This window comes from Penicillium riverlandense (assembly GCF_028828495.1).
Source record: "Penicillium riverlandense strain IBT 135883 chromosome Unknown utg000008l_segment0_segment0, whole genome shotgun sequence".
NCBI lineage: Eukaryota > Fungi > Ascomycota > Eurotiomycetes > Eurotiales > Aspergillaceae > Penicillium > Penicillium riverlandense.
Genome location: NW_026643199.1, coordinates 1,343,495 through 1,363,901, shown reverse-complemented (window position 1 = coordinate 1,363,901; position 20,407 = coordinate 1,343,495). Strand labels below are relative to the sequence as shown.

The window sequence follows — 20,407 nt, the reverse complement described above, 5'->3', positions numbered from 1 at the left end:
ATACATTCGTTAGCTCTAACGATATAAAGTACAATCTCGATCCATCCATCTCATATTGTCACTTCGGAGGCAAGACCTCCTCAACGCGCACAGTGTTATTGTTCTTCCGATCGAAGATCTCCGAAACCTCCTCCAACGACCGGCCCTTTGTCTCCGGGAAGAGGAAGTAAACCAGCGCAAAAAACATAGACAAGGTTCCAACGTAAAGACAGAAGTACTTCCACTGGAGCGCTGCAAAAGCGATGGGGTTGACATATTGGTTGAAGAAGCAAGCAATTGCGTCGGTAGTGAGCGTAATAGCAAGGCCCTTGGCCCGTAACTGGAATGGGAGGATCTCCGCTGGGTAGGCGATGAAAAGCGGCGCATATGCGAGGTCGTAAGACCCGAAGAAAAGAAACAGCATCGGAACCACGGCGACGCCCGCCTCGGGAATGTCCCTCTCGGCGAAGAGAGCGGCTACTATGGTTGTGATAGACAGGAAGGTGAACATCATGGCCGTTGCGGTCAGCCACATTATACGTCGACCGAAGCGCTCCGAGGCAATTGCGCCAGCGATGGAGAGGATGAAGTTCCATATTTGCAGGCTCACGTTAATGGATGCTTGATCTGATGCGTCTGTAATGCCGACTGAGTCCAGGATCGGGGCCAGGTAGAATGATATAATGCCTGTAAACCATCAGAGAGGAAATACCAGAAAGAAATAAAGATATACCGTTTCCTGCCCACTCTTGCATAATGCCCACCAACACGCAAATTGAGAGGCGATGGATATCACCCCGGGTGGAAACGAATGAGCTCCAGCTTCTGGCTTTGATGCCCGTCTCGCCTATGCTGTTGCATATCTGTTGGTATTCATGCTGAACCAGTTCATCATCTTTATCCCCGTTTGCGTGGTACTTTGCCAACATATCCAGAGCTTCTTCTTTCCTATTTTTCGAGACGAGCCACCTCGGACTTTCGGGAACGAAACACAGGCCCACCAATTGGACTGTAGGATAAAACGTCTGCAGCATACACGGAATCCGCCATGACCAACTGCTTGCTATTGGCAGCGTGCCAAATATAACAGAAGCCGAGATAATCGCACCAAAGCTCCAGCAGGCATTATAAATGGCTGTGAATGTCTGCCGGTGTCGTGGGTGTGCCACTTCGGTGGTCAGTAGCGGAGCTGCTGTTTGCGAGATACCCACGCCGAAGCCGGCTACGACTCGCATGCCGAAGAAGACCCAGTGGTGTGGGATGGATATTTGCACGAGAGCTGCAGTTATAACGAGGATGGAACCGAGGCAAACGCATATTTTCCGGCCCAGGATATCGGCTACATATGACGCGGGGACAAATGATAGAATGGCACCCAGGGAGAGAGCAGCAATGATGAGGCCGAGGACACTTTCCTTGAGGCCACCAATGAGTGTTTCAACTGTTGGAAAATAGTCATATCAGTATTTTGAAGCAACCAAAAAGATGCATCTTGTTTCTTACATTCAGGCAGAACAAGCAGTCCATTAATCAAACTCGATGTAAACCCCGTCCCAGCGGATGATGAAAGCATAAACATAATCCCCAGATTCAGCTTCCGCAATCCTTTATCCCTGACCCAGTTTCTGTGCGTATTGTTGGAAAGACGCTTGTACGTCTCCATCGGAGAGTCCAGCTCGGTCTTTTGACCCATGGTGTATCGTTATGCAATGCGATTGTAGCCCTCCCCTACCTCATAGGCAACGTCAAACGTAACGAATGAGGCAGCTCGAAGCTCAAGACAGCTTGATTGTGTCAAGCTTTATAAGAGATAGCTCTCTTTCCCATAGTGCTGGACAGCAAGGGATTATTATCCACATTCTTGGCATTGGCCGCCTGTGAAGAACGGGGACTGGGGTGGTGATTGGATTGAGAGGTCGAGAATGAAGGGAGGAATGTCTACTTTCAAGGCTCACAATGTGATTTGAGGCGTTTGAGATAGAAAGTTTCCGCCCAATAGTATATTTACCGTTAGTTCTGTGAACTGGCGGGGCGGGTGACCTTGTCTGTCAACATTTGTTGCCGGATCGGGGTCAGAAGTGAGCAGCGAATAAGGTTGGAATGGACCAAAGCTCAGAATTAAAATATGCAGTATGATTCGATAAGTAGTGGAGTCTATCATATGTTGAGTAGTCGTTACCTTTCCCTCTCACTTTAGATGAAATCAAGTGTAATAATATTGGAAAGGTAAATTCTTGAGGGTCGGTTCTAACCGTTGCTTTATCAACAACTCCATCCAAGCACATTGAGACTGACAACACAGAATATGCGTACACTGACTTCAACATGAGAGAGTAAACGATGCCAGCATGTCACGAGGTGATGGATAACTCAATCAAGGTCCGCTTTTATTCACGGGATATGGGGTCAGAGTAGTCAGGAATGGCATTAAATAATCCCGCTTTCCTAACGGCACCCCTTCCTTCCGAAGGATAGCATACACCATGTTCAGATGGAAGAAAATGTTCGGCACAGTCATCCCATGAGCATACGCAGCACCAGACAAATCGACTTCCACCCCTAGGGGCAGTTGAGTAGGTTTGACTTGGTCAGCATGCTTATTATAATTGTCTTTGTCCACCGCTGTAAGGCTTTTCAGGACTTTGTCGATGCGTTGGTGCATTTCGGCGTACGAGGCGAGGTTGTCCTCAAAGACGGTTGTCTCGCGACCAGCCAGTCTCGCAGCCGTTCTCTCCGCCATTAGAGTGGCTACGTAGACTTGAAAGGTAAAAGGTTTCATGTCGTCGTACAAACGAGCAGCGAGCAGAGAGTCGGCGTTAGGGCTTTCCTCAGCTTTGCGAAGAAGATGTGCCAGTGTCTCCATGGCGCACTTCACCGTGCCAATCGTTCCGTCGTATAGTGAGTCGCTCATGTTGGTAAGATTGGTAGTTAGAGAGAGGAGTACAGAATGAGGGCCACCCAGGTTAGCTAAATACCTCTTGGGCCAGTGGGATGGGATTACCAAGCAACCCCTCGTCAGCTGTCGAGAGGGAAACCGAGTGTAAGACAAGAGAGGGGTTCAATACCACATAGCCGGGAGATATAGTTCATGGCAGCCATGAATAATTGGATTGTCAGAGATAATTGGCCCGAGAACAACTTTTTAAGGCCACCCGCTACGTGGCCGAATGCATGTTGCAAACAGATCTACTGGGTCAATCCAGTCAGGTCGACGACGAACCAGAGCTAGAAGACGATGAAACGACACGCCAGGAGGATCTTGCAAGGGAGCAGGTGGGGAAGACGCTGGGTGTGATGAACGACAACACCCAAGGCCTACCGAAAACCTTGGAAAACTTCATCCACCACTTGACAAAAACCCCAATCAATTGAGAAGCGAGGCAGGGGATCATAAACTGCCAGGCCAGAAGACGGAAGGTGCAAAGACGCGGGAAGCCGGCAGTTGAACTAAATCATCGAGTTGAGTATATTCATTATTTGATCATCATTAAAAATACAGTTATCACATTCTGTTCTTGGCACCATCTTAGACGGGCCATAGTCTCCTTGGATCTACTGTTCTGCCGCCTTGAGGGCTGGATAATCGGGTAACTGCCAATCCCCGTCTCTTTCCTTCGTAAACCTGGAGACCAATTCTGGGATTCGAAGGAAACACAGGGTTCGGAAGATAAAGTGAAGAATTATAATCCCCCACCATGTCTCCGGCATGCACAGCTTCAGCAGGAAGGGATTCACCTGTTGGACCTCCTTCACAAACGGCCGCAAGATTTTGTCATACTCTGCGAAAGCTTGGGGGAAGTCGTCGCTGTGTTGACTGATCTCCCCAGCCAGGACATAGGCACCGACTAGAGCAGCGGAGGTGCCCATGCCGGTAAAAGGCGATGGGCAGTATGCAGCATCCCCGAGAAGGACAACGCGACCTTTGGACCATGTACCGGTGCGTACCTGGACCACTTCCTGGCAGTACCAATTGTCCGTTGTTTTCATCCCTTCCAAGAACCGCTCCATTTGCCATCCTGCGTCGCGGAATCGCTGCGTCCAAAATTCTTTTTGCTTATCCACAGAAGCTCTGTGGACGCTCGATACTTCTGGGGAGCTATCCCAGAGGAAACACAAAATTTGGGTTTCCGTCGGGCTGTGACTTCGGCGCATGACCATCCGATTTCCAGGACAGTGGTATGCATTCATCATATTACTGTCCCCCTCAACGCGTGGGATGAACCAGTAGGCGATGTGGGCTTTGAGCTTAAAGTAAGGATCGGGGGTACCCTGCGGCAGGATCGCTTTTCGAATGCGTGATCCTTGACCATCTGCACCTACGAGGAGATCAAATGTGTCCGACGAGCCATCGGAGAAGGTAACGGTGACATGTTGGTCATCTTGCTCAAAATGCTCGACGGTTTTCCCGAAGATGTACTCCACATCATCTTTTGTTGCTTCATAGAAGAGGCGCACAAGGTCCCCGCGCATAAGCTCGTATTCCGATGTGAAGGTCTGCGCACCCTGGCCCGACTTGTTGGCCATAACCTGTGCTCTAACATTGCCTTGGGAGTCCACCATGGCCGCGCCTGCCTCGTCAACTAGAATGCCGTGGACGGCCTCGAGTAATCCCATGCGCTTGACCGCTTCGATACCTGCACCACGCAGGTCAATTTGTGAGCCGGTCACTCTGAGAGCGGGAAAGCGCTCTATAACAGTGACTTGGTGGCCACTGCGGTTGAGCCAGTAAGCCAGTGCGGGTCCTGCACAACCACCGCCGCAAATGAGGACTTTCAATGGAGCCATCCGGTAGAGATTGATTTTCCGTGTGAGGATATGAGTGAAGAAGAATGAGAAAGTTATTTGCTGAAGGACCAGAAAAGCGTGAGACAGGCCGCGCTTGTATCAATAACGAGTCACACGTGGCTGGCCCTAGCCCTTTTAGGCCTCCCATTTATCCCAACTAGCGCTGTACGCGAAGTCATCGATATAGGACTCTCATTCATCCTCACTCCCATGCCCATCTAAAAAGGCATATCGATTCCCTAGTCCACAAAAGCCTTCACACTGCCCTCCCACCTCCCTTTTCATCCCAAGCACTTCCTCCAGCCCCCAGGCTACTCTTTCCGCACCGACTCTCGCGCCGTCGAGATTCGGTGCTGCAGGGCCCAACCGTAGAGAAGCAAGCCGTCCGGTTATAAACAGCGGCACATCGTCTCTCCACATGAGGTCATCGGTCAAACAGGGCAGACCTCCTTTTACTTCTATGGGATACTGCTCACTCATGCGGCTGAGGAGCGGCATCTCGCCCACGTCTGCGCGTGTACCGGTGGCGAAGTAAATGTAGTCGATCGGTGGGAGATCGGGAATTGGCGGATCAGTGGCCAATGCCCAGGTCTGTGTTGCTGGATTATATTCGTGTGTGCGGATGACGGTGCGCGGGTGGATGGAGGCGCGGTGGTGCGCGGCATGACGCTTGAGGATTTTCGTGTAGCGTGGTGTGATGCTGCCACCATTGCGGGCAGATTGGATCATTTCAAGGCGTTCTAACAAGCAAAATAAGATTAGATCTCCGCTTTTTGTTGCGGTTAGAGAGTTAGGGCTATACTACCTTCATCCGTGTCCGCAGACCAGAATGCCGCCTTCTCCCAGTTCTTGAATTTGCCCACCCAGGGAAGGCTGAAATCAAAATGTTTGACTGTACATTTAGGTTAACTGCGTTATAAAGACCGTAGAAATGTTCACTCACCCTTCAGTTCTGACCGCATGAGAAGCCACACTTTGGTAACCCCCCTCCGAACAGCCATATCTACAATCTGCGCCGACGACAACCCGCCACCAACAACCAAGACGTTCGTCTCTTGCCGCCGCTGAATTTTTGTCTGAAGGTTTGCGGGAAACGAGCGGATCTCCATACTGTGACAGCAAGCGTTCGCGCCCTCTTTCTCACTGGATGGCCTCCACGGAAAGATCTTCGCGATATCTGCACCTCCTGCTCCGATGGCGAGCACGGCCGCCTTGCTGTAGAATTTCTCGCCCGCCGATGTGGTGATGGTGAAGATCTTTGAGTTGGATACAGGCACGTCTGCCTTCTCGGGGAGATAGTCGTACTCAAGATCCGTCACTTCACGCAGCAAGATCTGCCCCGGTTCGTCCAGACCATACCGCTCAATGATAGAGGAGTTGTAATCGAAGAAAAGATCGGTTGATGGAGAGAAATAGTCCTTGCGATCTCGCTCATCTATCTCAACGCCACTGATTGTCCTGCAGAACAGACTCTAGTGAGTGACGAGAACTTATTTCACAGAAACAAAGCAAGCACCACTCACTGCGATTTTCCTCCCTGTCTTCTCTTCTTCTTTTTATGCTTGCTCATCTCCTTTCCAACACATCCCGGAATCTCCCACAGATCGTGCTCCCTACCTACCTCCTGGGTGTACGCGAGCATCCCATCACGGTCCCCAGGGTCAACATGGAAAAACATGGGACTACGCAACTGTTTAATTTCCAGCGCGCGGAATAGATTCGACCACCTATGCATCCACTCGTCGCCAGATCCATCAATTATAAGCGTCGAGACTGGCTCGGCAATCGTGGAAGAAGAACCGGACGATAACGATGGCACAGTAGATGCCGAGTCCGAAGACTCACGTCTGGCTCGCGAGTCTTTCCGAGCAGGTAAGTGGCCGTCATTCCATTTCTCGGCCTGCACACCGTTCATCTTACTTTTCCTGCCTTGCACAAGGTTCATTTTCCCACTGTGCTTCTTGATCCAGTGGTAGCGCTGGTGTTCTTCATCTGTGAACATCGCAGAAGGTGTCTCTTCTTGTAAGCGGGCGGCGACGGCGAGACCGCATGGTCCGGCGCCTATGATGATCACGTCGTGGATCTGGGAGTCTAGTTGGTGGGTGTTAGTGGACATATTGTAGGTGACTTGCATGGAAGAAACACAATTCGGGATGGCTAGGAGAAAATAAGAGCTACGTCCAGTGTTCATATGGCGGTGTTCGTTATATATAGTCGTGGAGATATGTTGGTGGACCTGATCTGTCTTGCAGTGTCCCCATCTCAATGATCAGTTGGCTATCGAGGTACTCCTTCCCCAAGGTCCCTACCCCAATGCTATCCGGAAAAGGAAAGTGTTTGGCCTATAGTATCCTGTCGATCTGCAGGAGTCCTTACTTTGAATGGGTTCTAGGAGCTGTCAGAGTTGAGGACCTTGAGGGAGTGGATCACTTGGGCCGGATCCACACTCCGTATGACCTGAGTAGGGTACAAGAACATTAATCTATCTCTCATAGGAAATATAGCAAAAAATTACATTACTATCGAAACGAAAATGGGGGAATAGAAAGAACAAAACAGCAAAGGTAAGCAAGCCACCACGCCGAGCTCCAAACACAAAAAAACAAACCGAAATGAAAACAAAAAAGGAGGTCATTAAGGTCGCATTGTTAAACATACAAACACCAGAAATACCCAAACCTTACGCCTCCATATAAACACCTATTTATGCCACCGCTTAGTCTTCGTCTCGCCCACCCTCGACTTCGCAGCTCCGCCGCCTTCACGACGATGCCAAGGATCCTGCGGCCAGACCCAGCCGCGGACACGTTTAGCATCTCGCCGCTCGCCGATCTGAGGTTCGGGGATCCATTTGTCCTTTAGCTCGGGGAGGATCCGCTGGCGCGTGAGCGTGCCCGGACCACCAACATTGAGGTGGGCGGATGGTTGACATGGGAGAGGAACAGATTTGGAAAGCATGAGCAGGAAATACAGCGCCAGACTCGCTGTCATAGGACCAGTCAGGCGGTTGTCCGTTGTGATCCTAAGTCCGGGGACAGGTGATGAGCGGCGGGGTCGAGAAGATGAAGATGAGGACGAGGATGACGATGAGGGAGAGTATGACCGGGCGCTGATGGGAGTTGCCAGTGGTGGGCCATCTTTTGCAACATCTCCAGCAGCAGTCTTCAGTGGAATCGGGGCGGAAATTTCCAAGTAGCCAAAATAGGGCACGTCGTCTCCGTCATCACACCCTGCGCGCACACAGACAAGTTCGATCTCCGTCATGATAAACCCATAGCGACATGAGTGCTCGCGCATACAGCGCTGCAGATGCGCCAGACCATTCAAGTACTCGACGCGCCGGTGCGGTGCCTCATTGCGCATCCCCGAGTTCCACCGTCCGAAGCTCTTGACAATGCCGACAAGCCGGCCGCGGGTCAATCCCGCACTTGTGCAATCCGTATCGGAGGAGTAGTTTGCCAGGAAATGAGGATGCCCTTGGTTCTTGTTCCCGGTGCTGCGCACGTCTGGCGCTGCGTAGAGTCGGAGGTGATCGGGTCCTTGGGAGACCGCCAGAGCGGCATTGATCCGCGGAGCGTACAGGTCTCGAAGTAGATTGACTAATGCAGGCTCGGACTCTGGAGCCAGTCGTGTGGGAGCCACGCAAACAGGGGGAGTGAGTATGGCAGAGATTTCTGTCTTCATGAGATTGGGAAGTCTTGGGATTGAATCGAAGGTCTCCAGTGAAAAAGAAGTCCAGCTGCGGAGGTTGCGGATATCCCACCAGAAATAATCGTGCATGCCGCGGGTAGGAACAACATTTACGTTGCGGACTAGGTTGATGGCTTGGGTTGGGGACGTCAAGTAGGAGTGCAGGTTGGTGGGCAACGGTGCCCTGTCTTCTCGAGGGCTGACCAGGGTCACTGGTGAAGCCTGCGCGCTTGACGCCTGGCTGTGGTTGTACCGAGGACTCGGTACTGCCAATGACATCTGGCGTCCAGGATCATGCTGGGATAATTCTATTGTCGGTCGTTGTGGATACGGAGGATAAACAACCACCTGGGGAGTAACTGGAGTCACCGGTGTGGTTGGAGTAGTTTGCGATTGCATCTGCTCCACATACTTGGGCAGTTGCCGGTAGGTGGGATAGCCGTATCGTCTTAGGATATCGTCGTTGACACTGGGGGTAGACACCGAGCGCGAGTGCGATCCACCTGCTTTGCGTTTTGGTGGTGCTGTGATGGCCACTGGAGACGACAAGGCAGAGACGCTACGCTGTCCTGCTGAGTACGCCGGTGAGATAGGCGACACTAAGGCCAACCCTTCACCGGTATCGATCCTGGTCCGCGGGACAGAAGGTCGACTTGGAGGGTAAGGGACAAAACCCGGTGGGTTGCGGGTATTTGACAGAACCCGACGATGCCGCAAGGGTCCCCCGGCCGACATGGGCTCGACCATGACGTCCTGAGGTCGGATCTTAGGGAGAAGAGTTGGCCCATGGTAATGCCGGGTAGGTGAGGTGCCGGGGCTTGTGTTGCCAGTCATTGTTGACCATGGCGAGGACTCAGAAGAATAGATAGAAGAACCAGATGCGTTGCGACAATGACCAGAGGCCAGATACTCCTCAAGAGGGAAACCCGGTGGAGTGGCCGGCTGGTAGCGTGCGTATTCTAGAGACATGTTTTCAATAAAGAAAGGCCGATAGTTCTTAGAGGACTATGGCGAAGAAGAAAGTTAACGAAGGTTAAGATGTTCCTTAAAGACCAGAAGGTCTATCAAACGCGAACACCTTGAAAGGTCAAGGACATGATCCAGAAGGGAAAAGCTTGGATGTTAAATGTTCGTCGACAAGAAACTCCAAACAAGTCAGGGACGAATGATGCATATAAAAAAGAATCGAAGTCCGCGGATCCGCACAACATGAAACATGAAGAGAGGCTCCATGGTGACGCCAAAGGAGCCTCCCGCTTCTTTTTTTGGACTGAGGGTCCTAGTTTCCGATCCGAGGCGTGAACACCCTCCATAGTAAACAAGGCGAAACTGCCGAAGCAGTCCCCTGTGCCTGAGGGGCGGGCGCGCGACAGGGGACTGAAACGCCCGCCGACGGGTGTTTCAGGGACAGTCGCGCGTTAAGATGTTGCTTTATTTGGCCTTAGTCTGGATTTTGCTTCGACAATCGTTCTTCACATCCTCGATTGGGAATAGATTGAATGCAGAGGCCAGGAACGGTTCTAAATTCAGTAACACCTAGCTCCCTTTTTCCCAAGTAATTAGCGGCGATGTGGAGGGATGGGGTGATACTCCTATGCCTCAGGTATCGCCGCCGTGGGCGGTTAGGGAGTGTCGGAGGGATAAAAATAGCCATTGTGTTTCTGGAGGTGCGTGGATGGAAGAAATAGGTAGCATATTATCTCCATGGCAGTCGAATGATTTCGTTCGGCCCCGTAATGCGACGGCAACTAAGTGTGATGTCCACTGCCCGGCGGCTACAGAAGTGTGTCGAGTACGCGCCGGGCTCGGCGTCACGCACAGGGGTGGTGTGGATGGCTTCCTGAAACGAACCAAAATGCCCATAATTAGCATGAATTAACCCGTTGATCATTCCCAATGTGAGGGGGAAAGGGCGATTGGTGCAGAAAGTGCGGGCGTGCATTTTTTTTCCATTGGCGCCCTCGTGGTGTTTCAGAGCCAGATCACGTCAAAAGTCAGAGGGCAATAATAGTTATTATTTCATAGCATTAATCATGTCGAGTAGACTGGACAAAGGAAAACAAAACAGTAAAATGATAAGCACGGTCCGTTTCAGCCGGATCCTCGCGCTGGTCTATACATAGATCGTGCCACAGAAACGCTTGGGGGAATCTAGGATGAACGGTCTAAACAGGGGTCATGTCCAAAAGGAGAAGAGGGAAATGCGAGGGAGTTTTTCTTTACGCCTTGATCTCGTATTTGCGGCGGAACATGTCGTCCACCTCGGTGAGGTAGTAGGCTCCGGACTGGAGAATCTCGGTGCTGCCGGTGGGCTTGAAGTTCTTCTGCAGGTGAGCATGCTCGCGCAGCTGGCACATCTCATCGTAGGCCTTGGGCTCCAGAACGGTGCGGGCATTCAACCGGTTGTGCAGGTCCAGCTTCTCAACCAGAGGCGAGACGTCACCGACGATCTTGGCGCTGAACATGGAGCTGGCAAGACCACTGCCGTAGCTGAACAACCCGATGCGCTTGGGCTCGCTGGGGTCGAACTTGACGTTGCTGAGCAAAGCGGCCAGACCGGCGTAGACGGTGGCCGTGTACATGTTGCCACACTGGGTGGCCACCTGCAGACCGGGTTGCACACGCTCGGCAAAGCGCTTCTTGGTCAGGCCCATGAAGGTCTTCTCGACGGCCTTGTCGGATAGTGACTTCTCGTATTCCATATCGCGCAGCTCCGGAGCAACCTCGCCGAACGCGGCGTGGGTAGGGTTGCTCACGTAGTCATTGTAAAGCATGCGGCCGTACGACTTCTGGACCAGCTTGCAGGTCGGGGCGTGGTACAGAATGTAGTCGAAGCGGTCCAAAGGAGTCTTGGCCTCGTCGGCAACACCGTTGGTGCCGTTGATGCCATTGGTACCGTTCTGGTGTTGCGCCTTGAGGACCTTCTCGCGCGCCTCGTAGGCCTTGTAGCAGTTATCGACGGCCTCGGTGTAGCACTTGAGCGAGAAATGGCCGTCCACAACGGGGTACTCGCTGGTGAGGTCGGGCTTATAGAAATCGTAGGCGTGAGTGATGTACGAGCCGCGCAGACCGGGCTCGAAAACAATGGGGGCGTCGGGGCCGATGAGCATGGCCACACAACCAGCACCACCGGTAGGGCGGGCGGCACCCTTGGCATACAGGGCAATATCACCGCAGACAACCACGGCATCACGGCCGTCCCAGGCCGAGGACTCGAGCCAGTTGATGCTGTTGAAAACGGCGTTGGTGCCGCCGTAGCAGGCGTTGACGGTGTCGACGCCCTCAATGTTGGTGTTGCCGTGGGGAGCAAACAGCTGCATGAGAACGGTCTTGACCGACTTGGACTTGTCCAGCAGAGTCTCGGTGCCGACCTCGAGGCGGCCAACGGACTTGGGGTCGATATTGTACTTGTTCATGAGGGAGGAGAGGGTGGTCAGGGCCATGGAGTAGATGTCTAGATTTCACCTGTTAGCATTTGGTTGACAGCTTCATACTGAATCCAAAGACCAGCATACCCTCACGGTCATCACAGAAGCTCATCTTGGTCTGGCCGAGACCAATCGTGTACTTGCCCGCAGCCACACCATCGTATTTCTCCAGCTCCGCCTGGTCGACGCATTGGGAGGGGAAGTAGACCTCGATGGCCTTGATGCCGATGTTCTGGGGGCGAGACATGATAAGGGGGATTTGCACAAAGATCAAAAATAAAAATCGAAGTGAGGGAGAAGAATCAGGGTCAGGGGAGGTTGTCCGCGTCCCGTCAATAAAAAGGAGTTGTGTACTCGGATCTACACTGTACGATCAGTCCTGGGAATGGGGTTTTTTTCTTTTTTTCCAGGTGGGGGATTCCTTTGGGCCGAACGGTTGCAATACGGAGTAGTTCATTTGTTCGTGCAGTAGTTACGCCCTAGCATCCTCTAGTCGATTGAATCTATTTTCACGTTCGATCAAGTCGTGCTTAGTGTTGTCAGTCTGCTGAATCCCCTCCCTTGTCTCTCGCCCGCACAAAACAGAGTTTGGCACCTCCTATCTTATCGGTGGGCCCGCCGGTCTGCATTCTACCGTGTATCCAGCCCGGAGACGGATAAAAATAAAGTGAACGGATTTCAGCTAGGGACTCGACGTAGTTCGTAGTACTGCGTAGTTAATAACTACGTACCGGCTGTTAGTCCACCCGGTCTGGCCAGAATATGAATATGCCCACCCGGATCGGCTGGATCGATCGGCTGGGCGATCACCGGTATGAGCAGAGCGCTGTCGGCCTGCCTAATGTTGAATAAGTTTTGAGATCCGGATCTACTATGCGATTCCATTGTAGAATCATATATGTAGCATACTATCCTCTGCATACCATCGTATGATATAGGAACCCCTACTCCCTAGACACGCCTTTCCCCTGTCAAATGCGTGATCCGAGTGGGGCCCCAGGCAACAACACCCCGTGACTCGCCATCTCCAACTCTCGCTGACCGTGACCCCCTTACGACCTGAGTGATCCCTCTGAACCCGGCCCACGCTATGACTGTCCCTCGTTTCGCCTGTGCTCTCTAGGATCATGACCGTCATCTTCAAATTGGCGCTCTCTCCCATTTGCCTCTCCCGCCCGGAGCCCACCACCATCCGCCATGCCCGACGATAAGTTCGATTATCAATCCCTCCCGATCCCCACCTACGAGGAGGCCGTCGGCGCTCAACCCGGTTCCTCTCGGTCCGACCTGGGCGAAGAGGGTGACGATGCCGAACGACAAGGTCTCCTCGGCCGGTCCGATCATGCGCCATCTGGCCGGGGGTACCAGCCGCCGACGGTCGAGTCCGCTCGCACCAGTCTCGATGACCTGGTATCGTCGGGATCGGAGTCGGCTCGAGGGTCGTTGGAAGAGATGCGCCGGGAGTTAGATCAGATGGACGTCGATGATGGCCTGCCGTCTTCCTCGATCGGCGCGCGCCCCCGTCTACGGCATCATCTCTCCAAGCAGTTCTCCAACTTATCCCGGACGCTGTCAGCCATCCAACGACCCTTCCGACGCTTTATCCCGAACTTTCGCTTTACTACCAACCTCGCCGACACGCATTCACGGTTCAAGGACCAGGGCTGTGTTATGCTCTTGCGGCTGTTCGGTCTCTTGCTCGTCGTCTCCGTCGTATACGTCTTTTTTATAGCCGATATCTTCAACATGAACAGCCACATGATCATGGGCCAATCCTATAGCGCGTCATCTGTCGAGAACTTCATTCAAAGCAACATAAACGAAACCAACATCGCTGAAAATCTGAAACTTGTCACCAATTATTCCCACGTCGCCGGCTCGGAAGGTAGCTTTTATATCGCAGAGTTAATTGAGGCGGCGTTTCGGAAGGCACAATTTGATGAAGTTGAGAGGGAGGAATTCCAGGTATACTTGAATTACCCGCGCAAAGACGGCCGCCGGGTGGCGATTGTCGATCCACCCTCTCTCGTCTGGGAAGCAGCCCTAGAGGAGGGTGAGGGGAATATACCTGAGAAGGAGTATGTGCCGGTCTTTCACGGTCATTCGAAATCTGGCAATGTCACCGGCCCTCTGGTGTACGCCAATTATGGATCCAGGGAGGACTTTCAGTTGCTGGCCGACAGAGGTATTCCGGTCAACGGTTCCATTGTTCTCGTCCGATACTATGGAACAGAACCCGATCGCGCGTTGAAGATCAAGGCTGCAGAGATGGCTGGCGCAATCGGCTGCATTATCTACTCCGATCCAGCGGAGGACGGAGAAGTCAATGGCCCCAGCTTCCCTCAGGGACGCTACATGCCACCTGATGGCGTGCAGCGAGGAGGTGTGAGCTTAATGTCCCATGTGGTGGGTGATGTTCTCAGTCCTGGGTTCGCCTCCACCCCGGAAGAGAAAGTGAGAATCCCTCTTGAAGAAAGCACCGGCTTGGTACAGATCCCAAGTCTTCCGCTCTCCTCCCGAGATGCGCAACATCTTTTACAGGCCTTGGACGGACATGGCTCCAAAGTGCCGCAAAACTGGGTGGGCGGAGTGCCGAAGATGAAGCAGTGGTGGACCGGAGATCAGGATTCTCCCCTCGTCAATCTGATGAACTTGCAGGACGAGGAGAAGCGCCAGCCCATTTACAACATCCACGGCAGAATTCTCGGAATGGAACAGACCGACAAGACCATCATCGTTGGCAATCACCGCGACTCGTGGTGCTTGGGTAGCATCGATCCTGGCAGTGGCACTGCAGCCTTTCTGGAAGTTGTGCGGGCCTTTGGAGAGCTTCTCACCTACGGATGGCGACCACTGCGCACGATTGAGTTTGTCAGTTGGGACGCAGAAGAATACAACCTCATTGGTTCCACCGAACACGTTGAGAAGGAGGTGGATGCGCTCCGAGCCCGTGCATACGCCTATATCAATGTCGATGTCGGCGTCTCTGGCCCAAACTTCCGCGTGGCGGCGGCACCGGTCTTTAAGCGTGTGGTGCTGCAAATTCTTGGCCGCCTCTCCGATCCCAAGGCTAATAAAACCCTAAGAGAAATCTGGCAAGAGAAAGGCAGCAAGCTTGAACCACTCGGTGCTGGCAGCGACTATGTGGCATTCCAAGACATTGCAGGAACCTCGAGCATCGATTTTGGTTTCGAGGGCGAGCCTTACCCCTATCACAGCTGCTACGAGAACTTTGAGTGGATGGCACAGTTTGGGGATCCCGGATTCCAGTACCACAAGCTCCTTGCTCAATTTTGGGGATTGCTTGTGCTCGACCTGTCTGAGAACCCCATGCTGCCGTTCGATATGGAGGCCTACGGCAACTCTATTACCGACTGGGTGAACGACCTACGCAAGCATGCGCACTCTAGGAACGCCAAAGTGAACATGCAACCACTAGTCGAGGCTGCTCGAGATCTCCAGAAGAACACGGTACAGTTCCAGAAATGGAACCAGATATGGCACGATGCCGTCTGGGGCTCGGGCGGATACGAGAGCAACATCATGCGCGTTGAGCGGTTGAACCACAACGACCGCATGGCCGCATTTGACACACACCTACTGGATCTGGAACATGGAGGCGGAGTAAGTTTACTTTTATTACTCGCACACAATCTTGACTAACAATTGTCCTGCAGGTTCCCAACCGCACCCAGTTCCGGCATGTCATCTTCGGCCCCGAATTGTGGTCTGGCTACGGCGCCTCGATCTTCCCCGCCATCCGAGATTCCATAGACACTGGAGACTGGAAGCTGACCCAGCACTGGATCAGCCGTGTTACCGACGTGATCAACTTTGCCAGCAACAAATTGCTGTTCTGATTGATGTAGTTTATCCTCGCCAAGTCTGTGTCAACATCTCATCGCCTCCTTTCCGACTTGCTTCGCTTTGCAGCCACCTCTTCAGCATTCGGTCCATTGCGGGCATTGTACAGCGCCGCTCACATTGGACCTTGAATTATGTCGACTTCCCCCTCCCTCCCTCCCTCTCCTCCCTGTCTTTACCTCCATCTCCGCCTCTCTGCATCTTTGAAAGACTCTCCGCGTATCATATACCTCCAGCCATGCGTGTCGGCCTTTTTATTTTTATCCGTTCTCATATTATTGCACATCAGCCTCTGTTTAGTCGGACGTTTACCATTCGCACGTCTGCGTTTTCTTTTGCATTCTGTGTATCTATCATCACTACGTTTGCTCACCAGGTCCGGCGTTTTTCCCCTCAGATGATATCAAATGCTATTTCTTCCACTTGTGGAGGTTTTATATTTTCGAGGTTTCCTTTGTATCAGGGTATCAATGGTAAGCTGCACGTTCAAGTCATATAGACTAAAGAGCTCTCTATAAAGAAGGCACGGTAGGATCCAACGCCAACAACGATGGATGATCCGCCAAACTCTGCCAGAATCCCGCCTCGAAGTCCCACGTATCCTGTTCCAGAAATGCAGCCCAGTCGTCGCTCGCCTCGTCGTGGTACGGCGCCACATCTCTTGGGGGTGGATGCTGGTAATGCTTTTGATGCTGCTGATGCGGAGTCGGGACCGTATGGAAAGAGTCAAGGAATCGCTGGATCGTCTGCGTGGCTTTGGATAGGAGCGCGTAGTTAGGGTCTCCTGGACGCACGATCGTCCCGATTTGTACTTCGGCTACGAAGACGCTGAGGCTTTGTAGGGTTTTTGTGCGCGATGGGCCTGTTTGCGACATTGTCTGTGGATTTAGCATGGAGAGGAGGATTATCCCTGCGGCGGGGAGGCCGTAGTGCGCAACCTGTAATTATATTAATATACAGGACAGAAGACGAGATAGACGGATAGATACCTTCCAGATCAGACCTGTCCCTGAATTCGTCAACTGGTCTCTCAGCAAGATAATTTCCACGACTAGGGCAAGCATCTGTCCTGCCGTCTCGATGATCGCCATATCAGGCTCAGTCAACGAATGAAGTAGGAGGAGCCGAAGTAAAAATAAGACATGTAAATGCTGCAGCCGCACGCCTGCTAAAAAGTCGCGTTCGAATGGCGTGTGAGTGCATTGTTTCAGGCTGCCCTCGAGTCGAAAATGGGCTGGAAGTGCTTGCCATTGTGCTTTTGCTTGATCGTGTATCTCACTGTAACTTGTTGTTAACTTCCTCTAGAATCCCATTTTCCTCGGCTGGTTCGATTGTACCTGGCTCGCTGGGAACACGAGGCGTGGTGTTTATCCTGAAGCAATTCCCAAATTTCCTCTTTCAGGAAAGCACAGAGCGCAGACCAGCGGGTGTCAGCTCTATATCCAGCCTGGGAGTCCGGCTCCCAATGGTTGATATCGCGATGTGTCTCCGTTGGATCGTCGATAATTGTCCGGCACGACGGGATCTGGAAGTGGCAGAAACGCTTGTTCATTCGCGGAGGCCGGCCGAGGAATATGGCGATGTTCTTATCTGCTGAGTAGATCCTCGCGAAGGCGGTTTTGCGCAGTTCTATGAGAAACGGCGGGATGCCGGGTTTGGTCTCTAGGTTCTCGTGGTAGCCCAGAGCGAAGGTGGATGATATTACGTCTCCGAGCTTGCGCCATGTATGATAGCCTGCGGTATATTAGCATGTCAGATGTTATAGCTGCGCTTGTGAGAATTTACTCTGATCGCCATCCACGTAGGAATGTACAATAAAATTCTCATACTGAACAATTAGCTGTAAATCATTCAGACAGTCCAGCGAGAGAGAGATCTCTAATGCAAGATCACAGAGTTTCATAGCGAGTCTTCGGAGAGGATACTGCTCTTCCTCGGTGGCATATAGTGAGGGGAAGAACGAGATATCGATCGTAGCTCGGCTGACAGCGGCAAAGAAAATCGCTATTGTCTCCCATCGAGCATTATGGGTTAGGAACTGAGCAGAGAAGCCGTGGATGTCAGAGTCGGCCTCAAAGACTATTGGCTGGGCGGTATTCTGCAGCAGATGCCGTGCATAGACCAAATTCCAATTCTCATCCTGTGTTGTAAATAAGTGGCTCACGCTCTCGGCACACTGCGCCACAAATGGTTCGGCCAGCGCAAGATTGGCGCCTTTAATCAACCAGAACATGACCAGGTCTTTCATGGCTGCCAATGAATAACTGGTTAAAAGCTGCTTGAGAATATCTGCTCCTTGCGACAGCAGGTGATTGTCACCGGCGACCTGAGGCTGGGTGGCCGACCAAGCAAGATCCGAAACATGGGCCGTAGAGCCATGATCGCCGTCCGGGGTGATATGCTTAAAGATGGCTGCATGACTGGAAGAACCCAAAAATCCGGGATTTGGGTACGGAGGACGCCTTGCACCCAATGACGGCGAGGAATCTCGGGAATGAAGACTGCAGGGGCGCGTTAGCTTCTTAATTAATCTTTTCTTGTCGGGGATCAGCGGACCCAGAAATTGCTGGGGAGCCGACTCGTCTGCGCTTGAATGGCGTCGTGCGGTAGATGCAAATCGCCCCAGAGGTACTGCAACGCGAGCATACCGGAAGCCCGTGATCGCAGGCCAGCTTGGACTTCCGACACGGTTCGCAGGCCGGGCGTCGCGACATGGTCTTTGGAGGGAATAGTTGTTACATAAAACAGCCTCGGAGAAAAAGGGAAAGACGGCTAGCGGCGGGGCGGGGGTACAAGTATAAAAGCTGCTTATCGGTACTTATCGATCTACATACCTTCTCTCTTCCTCCCAATCAAACCATGGACACCATCAAGCTCGCCGACTACCTCTTCGCCCGCCTACGCCAGCTGGGCGTGAATTCCGTCTTCGGCGTGCCCGGCGACTACAACCTGCGTCTGCTAGACTTCGTCGAGCCCGCCCAGCTGAGCTGGATCGGCAACTGCAATGAGCTCAACGCCGCGTATTCTGCCGACGGCTACGCACGCATCAATGGTTTGGGCGCGCTAGTCACGACCTTTGGCGTGGGTGAACTGTCGGCACTCAATGGCATTGCTGGTGCCTATGCCGAGCGCTCCCCTGTTATCCACATTGTCGGCACGCCGCCACGCCAGTTGCAGAGCACACGCGCGCTGATGCACCACACCTTCGCCGACGGCGAGTACCGTCGCTTCGCCGCCATGTCGACGCATATCACGGCGGCACAGACTGAGATCACGGATGCAGCGTCGGCGCCGGATAAGATCGACTGGATCTTGCAGCAGGCTCTGGTCCACAGCCGTCCCGTCTACCTAGAGATTCCTGACGATATGCCCGATGTCATCGTGTCTGCGGCCAATTTGACCAAGAAAGTGACTATTCCACCCGTTCCCAGCACGGGCAAGGAGCCACAGATTGCAAGCCAGATTTTGGAGCGCATGTATACTGCGAAACGCCCGTTGATCCTCGTGGACGGCGAAAGTGTCGCCCTCGGTGTCGTCGACCAGCTTGATACTCTCATCAAAAAGACTGGCTGGCCTACATGGTGCACTGTTTTTAGCAAGGGCCTTGTGAACGAGCAGCTCCCTAATGTGTATGGGCTATACGCAGCGGCCTTTGGTGACGAGCCCGCGAAGGCATACTTCGAGTCGGCAGATCTCATCCTTACATTCGGACCGCACTACAGTGATACAAATAGCTATTTCTTCACCGGCGTGCCTGCCCCGGCTGTTGCGGTCACTTTCAAAGACACTTCCATTCAAATCGGGACCGATCCTATCTACCGCGACGTTTCAGGAAAAGACATGCTCTCGCAACTACTCCAGGGTCTTGACTCCACTCGCATCCCCAAAGCAACGGAAGCACCGCCCAAGGTAGTAACCACTCTGGATGACATCAAGAGCTCGGACCTCATCGCCCAAGACAATTTCTTCAGACTAGTCAACCCGATCTTCCAGGAAGGCGACATTATCCTCACTGAAACGGGCACCGCGTCGCATGGCGGCCGGCACTTCAACCTCCCACCCAAAGCACGTGTCTTTGGAGCTGTGACGTGGTTGTCAATTGGATTCATGCTCCCCGCTACCTTGGGCGCCGCACTCGCCAAGCGCGAACAGAAAACTCCCGGCAATGTGACATTGGTCATCGGTGATGGATCCCTCCAGATGACGGCGCAGGAAATCAGCACCATGATCCGCCAGAAGCTGAATATTTTGATCATTATCATCAACAACGACGGATATACCATCGAGCGGGTCATCCATGGCCGAAACCAAAGCTATAATGATGTCGCATTCTGGCGGCATACCCAGGCACTGAGCTATTTCGGTGCTGACGAGGACCATGTGGCAAAGAGTACCTTCACAGCGCGGACTTGCGGCGAGCTACAGGATGTGCTGCAGAAAGCCCAGAATGGAAAGGGTGTGAGAATTGTAGAGGCGTTTATGGGCCGTGAGGATGTGCAGGGCGCGCTGTTGTATCTTTTGAATAAGCAGCTGGCCCAGGAGAAGAAGGAGGAGTAGATGGACGGGTAGGTGGATGGACGGATGGATGGGGTTGGAATTCCCCATTCTTGGTTGGTACTCTTAGATTTATCCTTAATGGTACACTAAAGATATAGTGGTTT

General features: G+C 52.7%; 9 protein-coding genes across 9 annotated transcripts; 2 read left to right on the top strand and 7 right to left on the bottom strand.

Moving 5' to 3' along the window:
* Positions 1-58: 58 nt before the first annotated feature.
* On the bottom strand, positions 59-1,672 carry N7474_009547 (uncharacterized protein; the record flags this gene model as incomplete). Its single annotated transcript, XM_057200957.1, has 3 exons — positions 59-666; positions 713-1,420; positions 1,483-1,672. The coding sequence occupies 3 exons, from the start codon at positions 1,670-1,672 to the stop codon at positions 59-61; spliced, it is 1,506 nt and encodes a 501-aa protein (XP_057048944.1).
* Positions 1,673-2,353: 681 nt separating this feature from the next.
* Positions 2,354-2,890, bottom strand: N7474_009546 (DUF1993 domain-containing protein; the record flags this gene model as incomplete). Its single annotated transcript, XM_057200956.1, has 1 exon — positions 2,354-2,890. The coding sequence occupies one exon, from the start codon at positions 2,888-2,890 to the stop codon at positions 2,354-2,356; it is 537 nt and encodes a 178-aa protein (XP_057048943.1).
* A 641-nt stretch (positions 2,891-3,531) lies between these two features.
* On the bottom strand, positions 3,532-4,764 carry N7474_009545 (uncharacterized protein; the record flags this gene model as incomplete). Its single annotated transcript, XM_057200955.1, has 1 exon — positions 3,532-4,764. The coding sequence occupies one exon, from the start codon at positions 4,762-4,764 to the stop codon at positions 3,532-3,534; it is 1,233 nt and encodes a 410-aa protein (XP_057048942.1).
* A 192-nt stretch (positions 4,765-4,956) lies between these two features.
* N7474_009544 (FAD binding domain protein) lies at positions 4,957-6,880 on the bottom strand (the record flags this gene model as incomplete). The annotated part of the gene is made up of 4 exons (XM_057200954.1): positions 4,957-5,504; positions 5,570-5,656; positions 5,708-6,222; positions 6,288-6,880. The coding sequence occupies 4 exons, from the start codon at positions 6,878-6,880 to the stop codon at positions 4,957-4,959; spliced, it is 1,743 nt and encodes a 580-aa protein (XP_057048941.1).
* Positions 6,881-7,464: 584 nt separating this feature from the next.
* Positions 7,465-9,423, bottom strand: N7474_009543 (uncharacterized protein; the record flags this gene model as incomplete). Its single annotated transcript, XM_057200953.1, has 1 exon — positions 7,465-9,423. The coding sequence occupies one exon, from the start codon at positions 9,421-9,423 to the stop codon at positions 7,465-7,467; it is 1,959 nt and encodes a 652-aa protein (XP_057048940.1).
* A 1,250-nt stretch (positions 9,424-10,673) lies between these two features.
* erg13 (hydroxymethylglutaryl-CoA synthase) lies at positions 10,674-12,129 on the bottom strand (the record flags this gene model as incomplete). Its single annotated transcript, XM_057200952.1, has 2 exons — positions 10,674-11,908; positions 11,970-12,129. The coding sequence occupies 2 exons, from the start codon at positions 12,127-12,129 to the stop codon at positions 10,674-10,676; spliced, it is 1,395 nt and encodes a 464-aa protein (XP_057048939.1).
* A 950-nt stretch (positions 12,130-13,079) lies between these two features.
* On the top strand, positions 13,080-15,742 carry N7474_009541 (M28 family metallopeptidase; the record flags this gene model as incomplete). Its single annotated transcript, XM_057200951.1, has 2 exons — positions 13,080-15,506; positions 15,560-15,742. 2 exons carry the CDS (start codon positions 13,080-13,082, stop codon positions 15,740-15,742), a joined length of 2,610 nt encoding a protein of 869 aa, XP_057048938.1.
* A 516-nt stretch (positions 15,743-16,258) lies between these two features.
* Positions 16,259-18,460, bottom strand: N7474_009540 (uncharacterized protein; the record flags this gene model as incomplete). Its single annotated transcript, XM_057200950.1, has 5 exons — positions 16,259-16,684; positions 16,736-17,024; positions 17,084-17,480; positions 17,532-18,247; positions 18,303-18,460. The coding sequence occupies 5 exons, from the start codon at positions 18,458-18,460 to the stop codon at positions 16,259-16,261; spliced, it is 1,986 nt and encodes a 661-aa protein (XP_057048937.1).
* Positions 18,461-18,605: 145 nt separating this feature from the next.
* On the top strand, positions 18,606-20,303 carry N7474_009539 (alpha-keto acid decarboxylase family protein; the record flags this gene model as incomplete). The annotated part of the gene is made up of 1 exon (XM_057200949.1): positions 18,606-20,303. One exon carries the CDS (start codon positions 18,606-18,608, stop codon positions 20,301-20,303), a length of 1,698 nt encoding a protein of 565 aa, XP_057048936.1.
* Between the last annotated feature and the right edge of the window lie 104 nt (positions 20,304-20,407).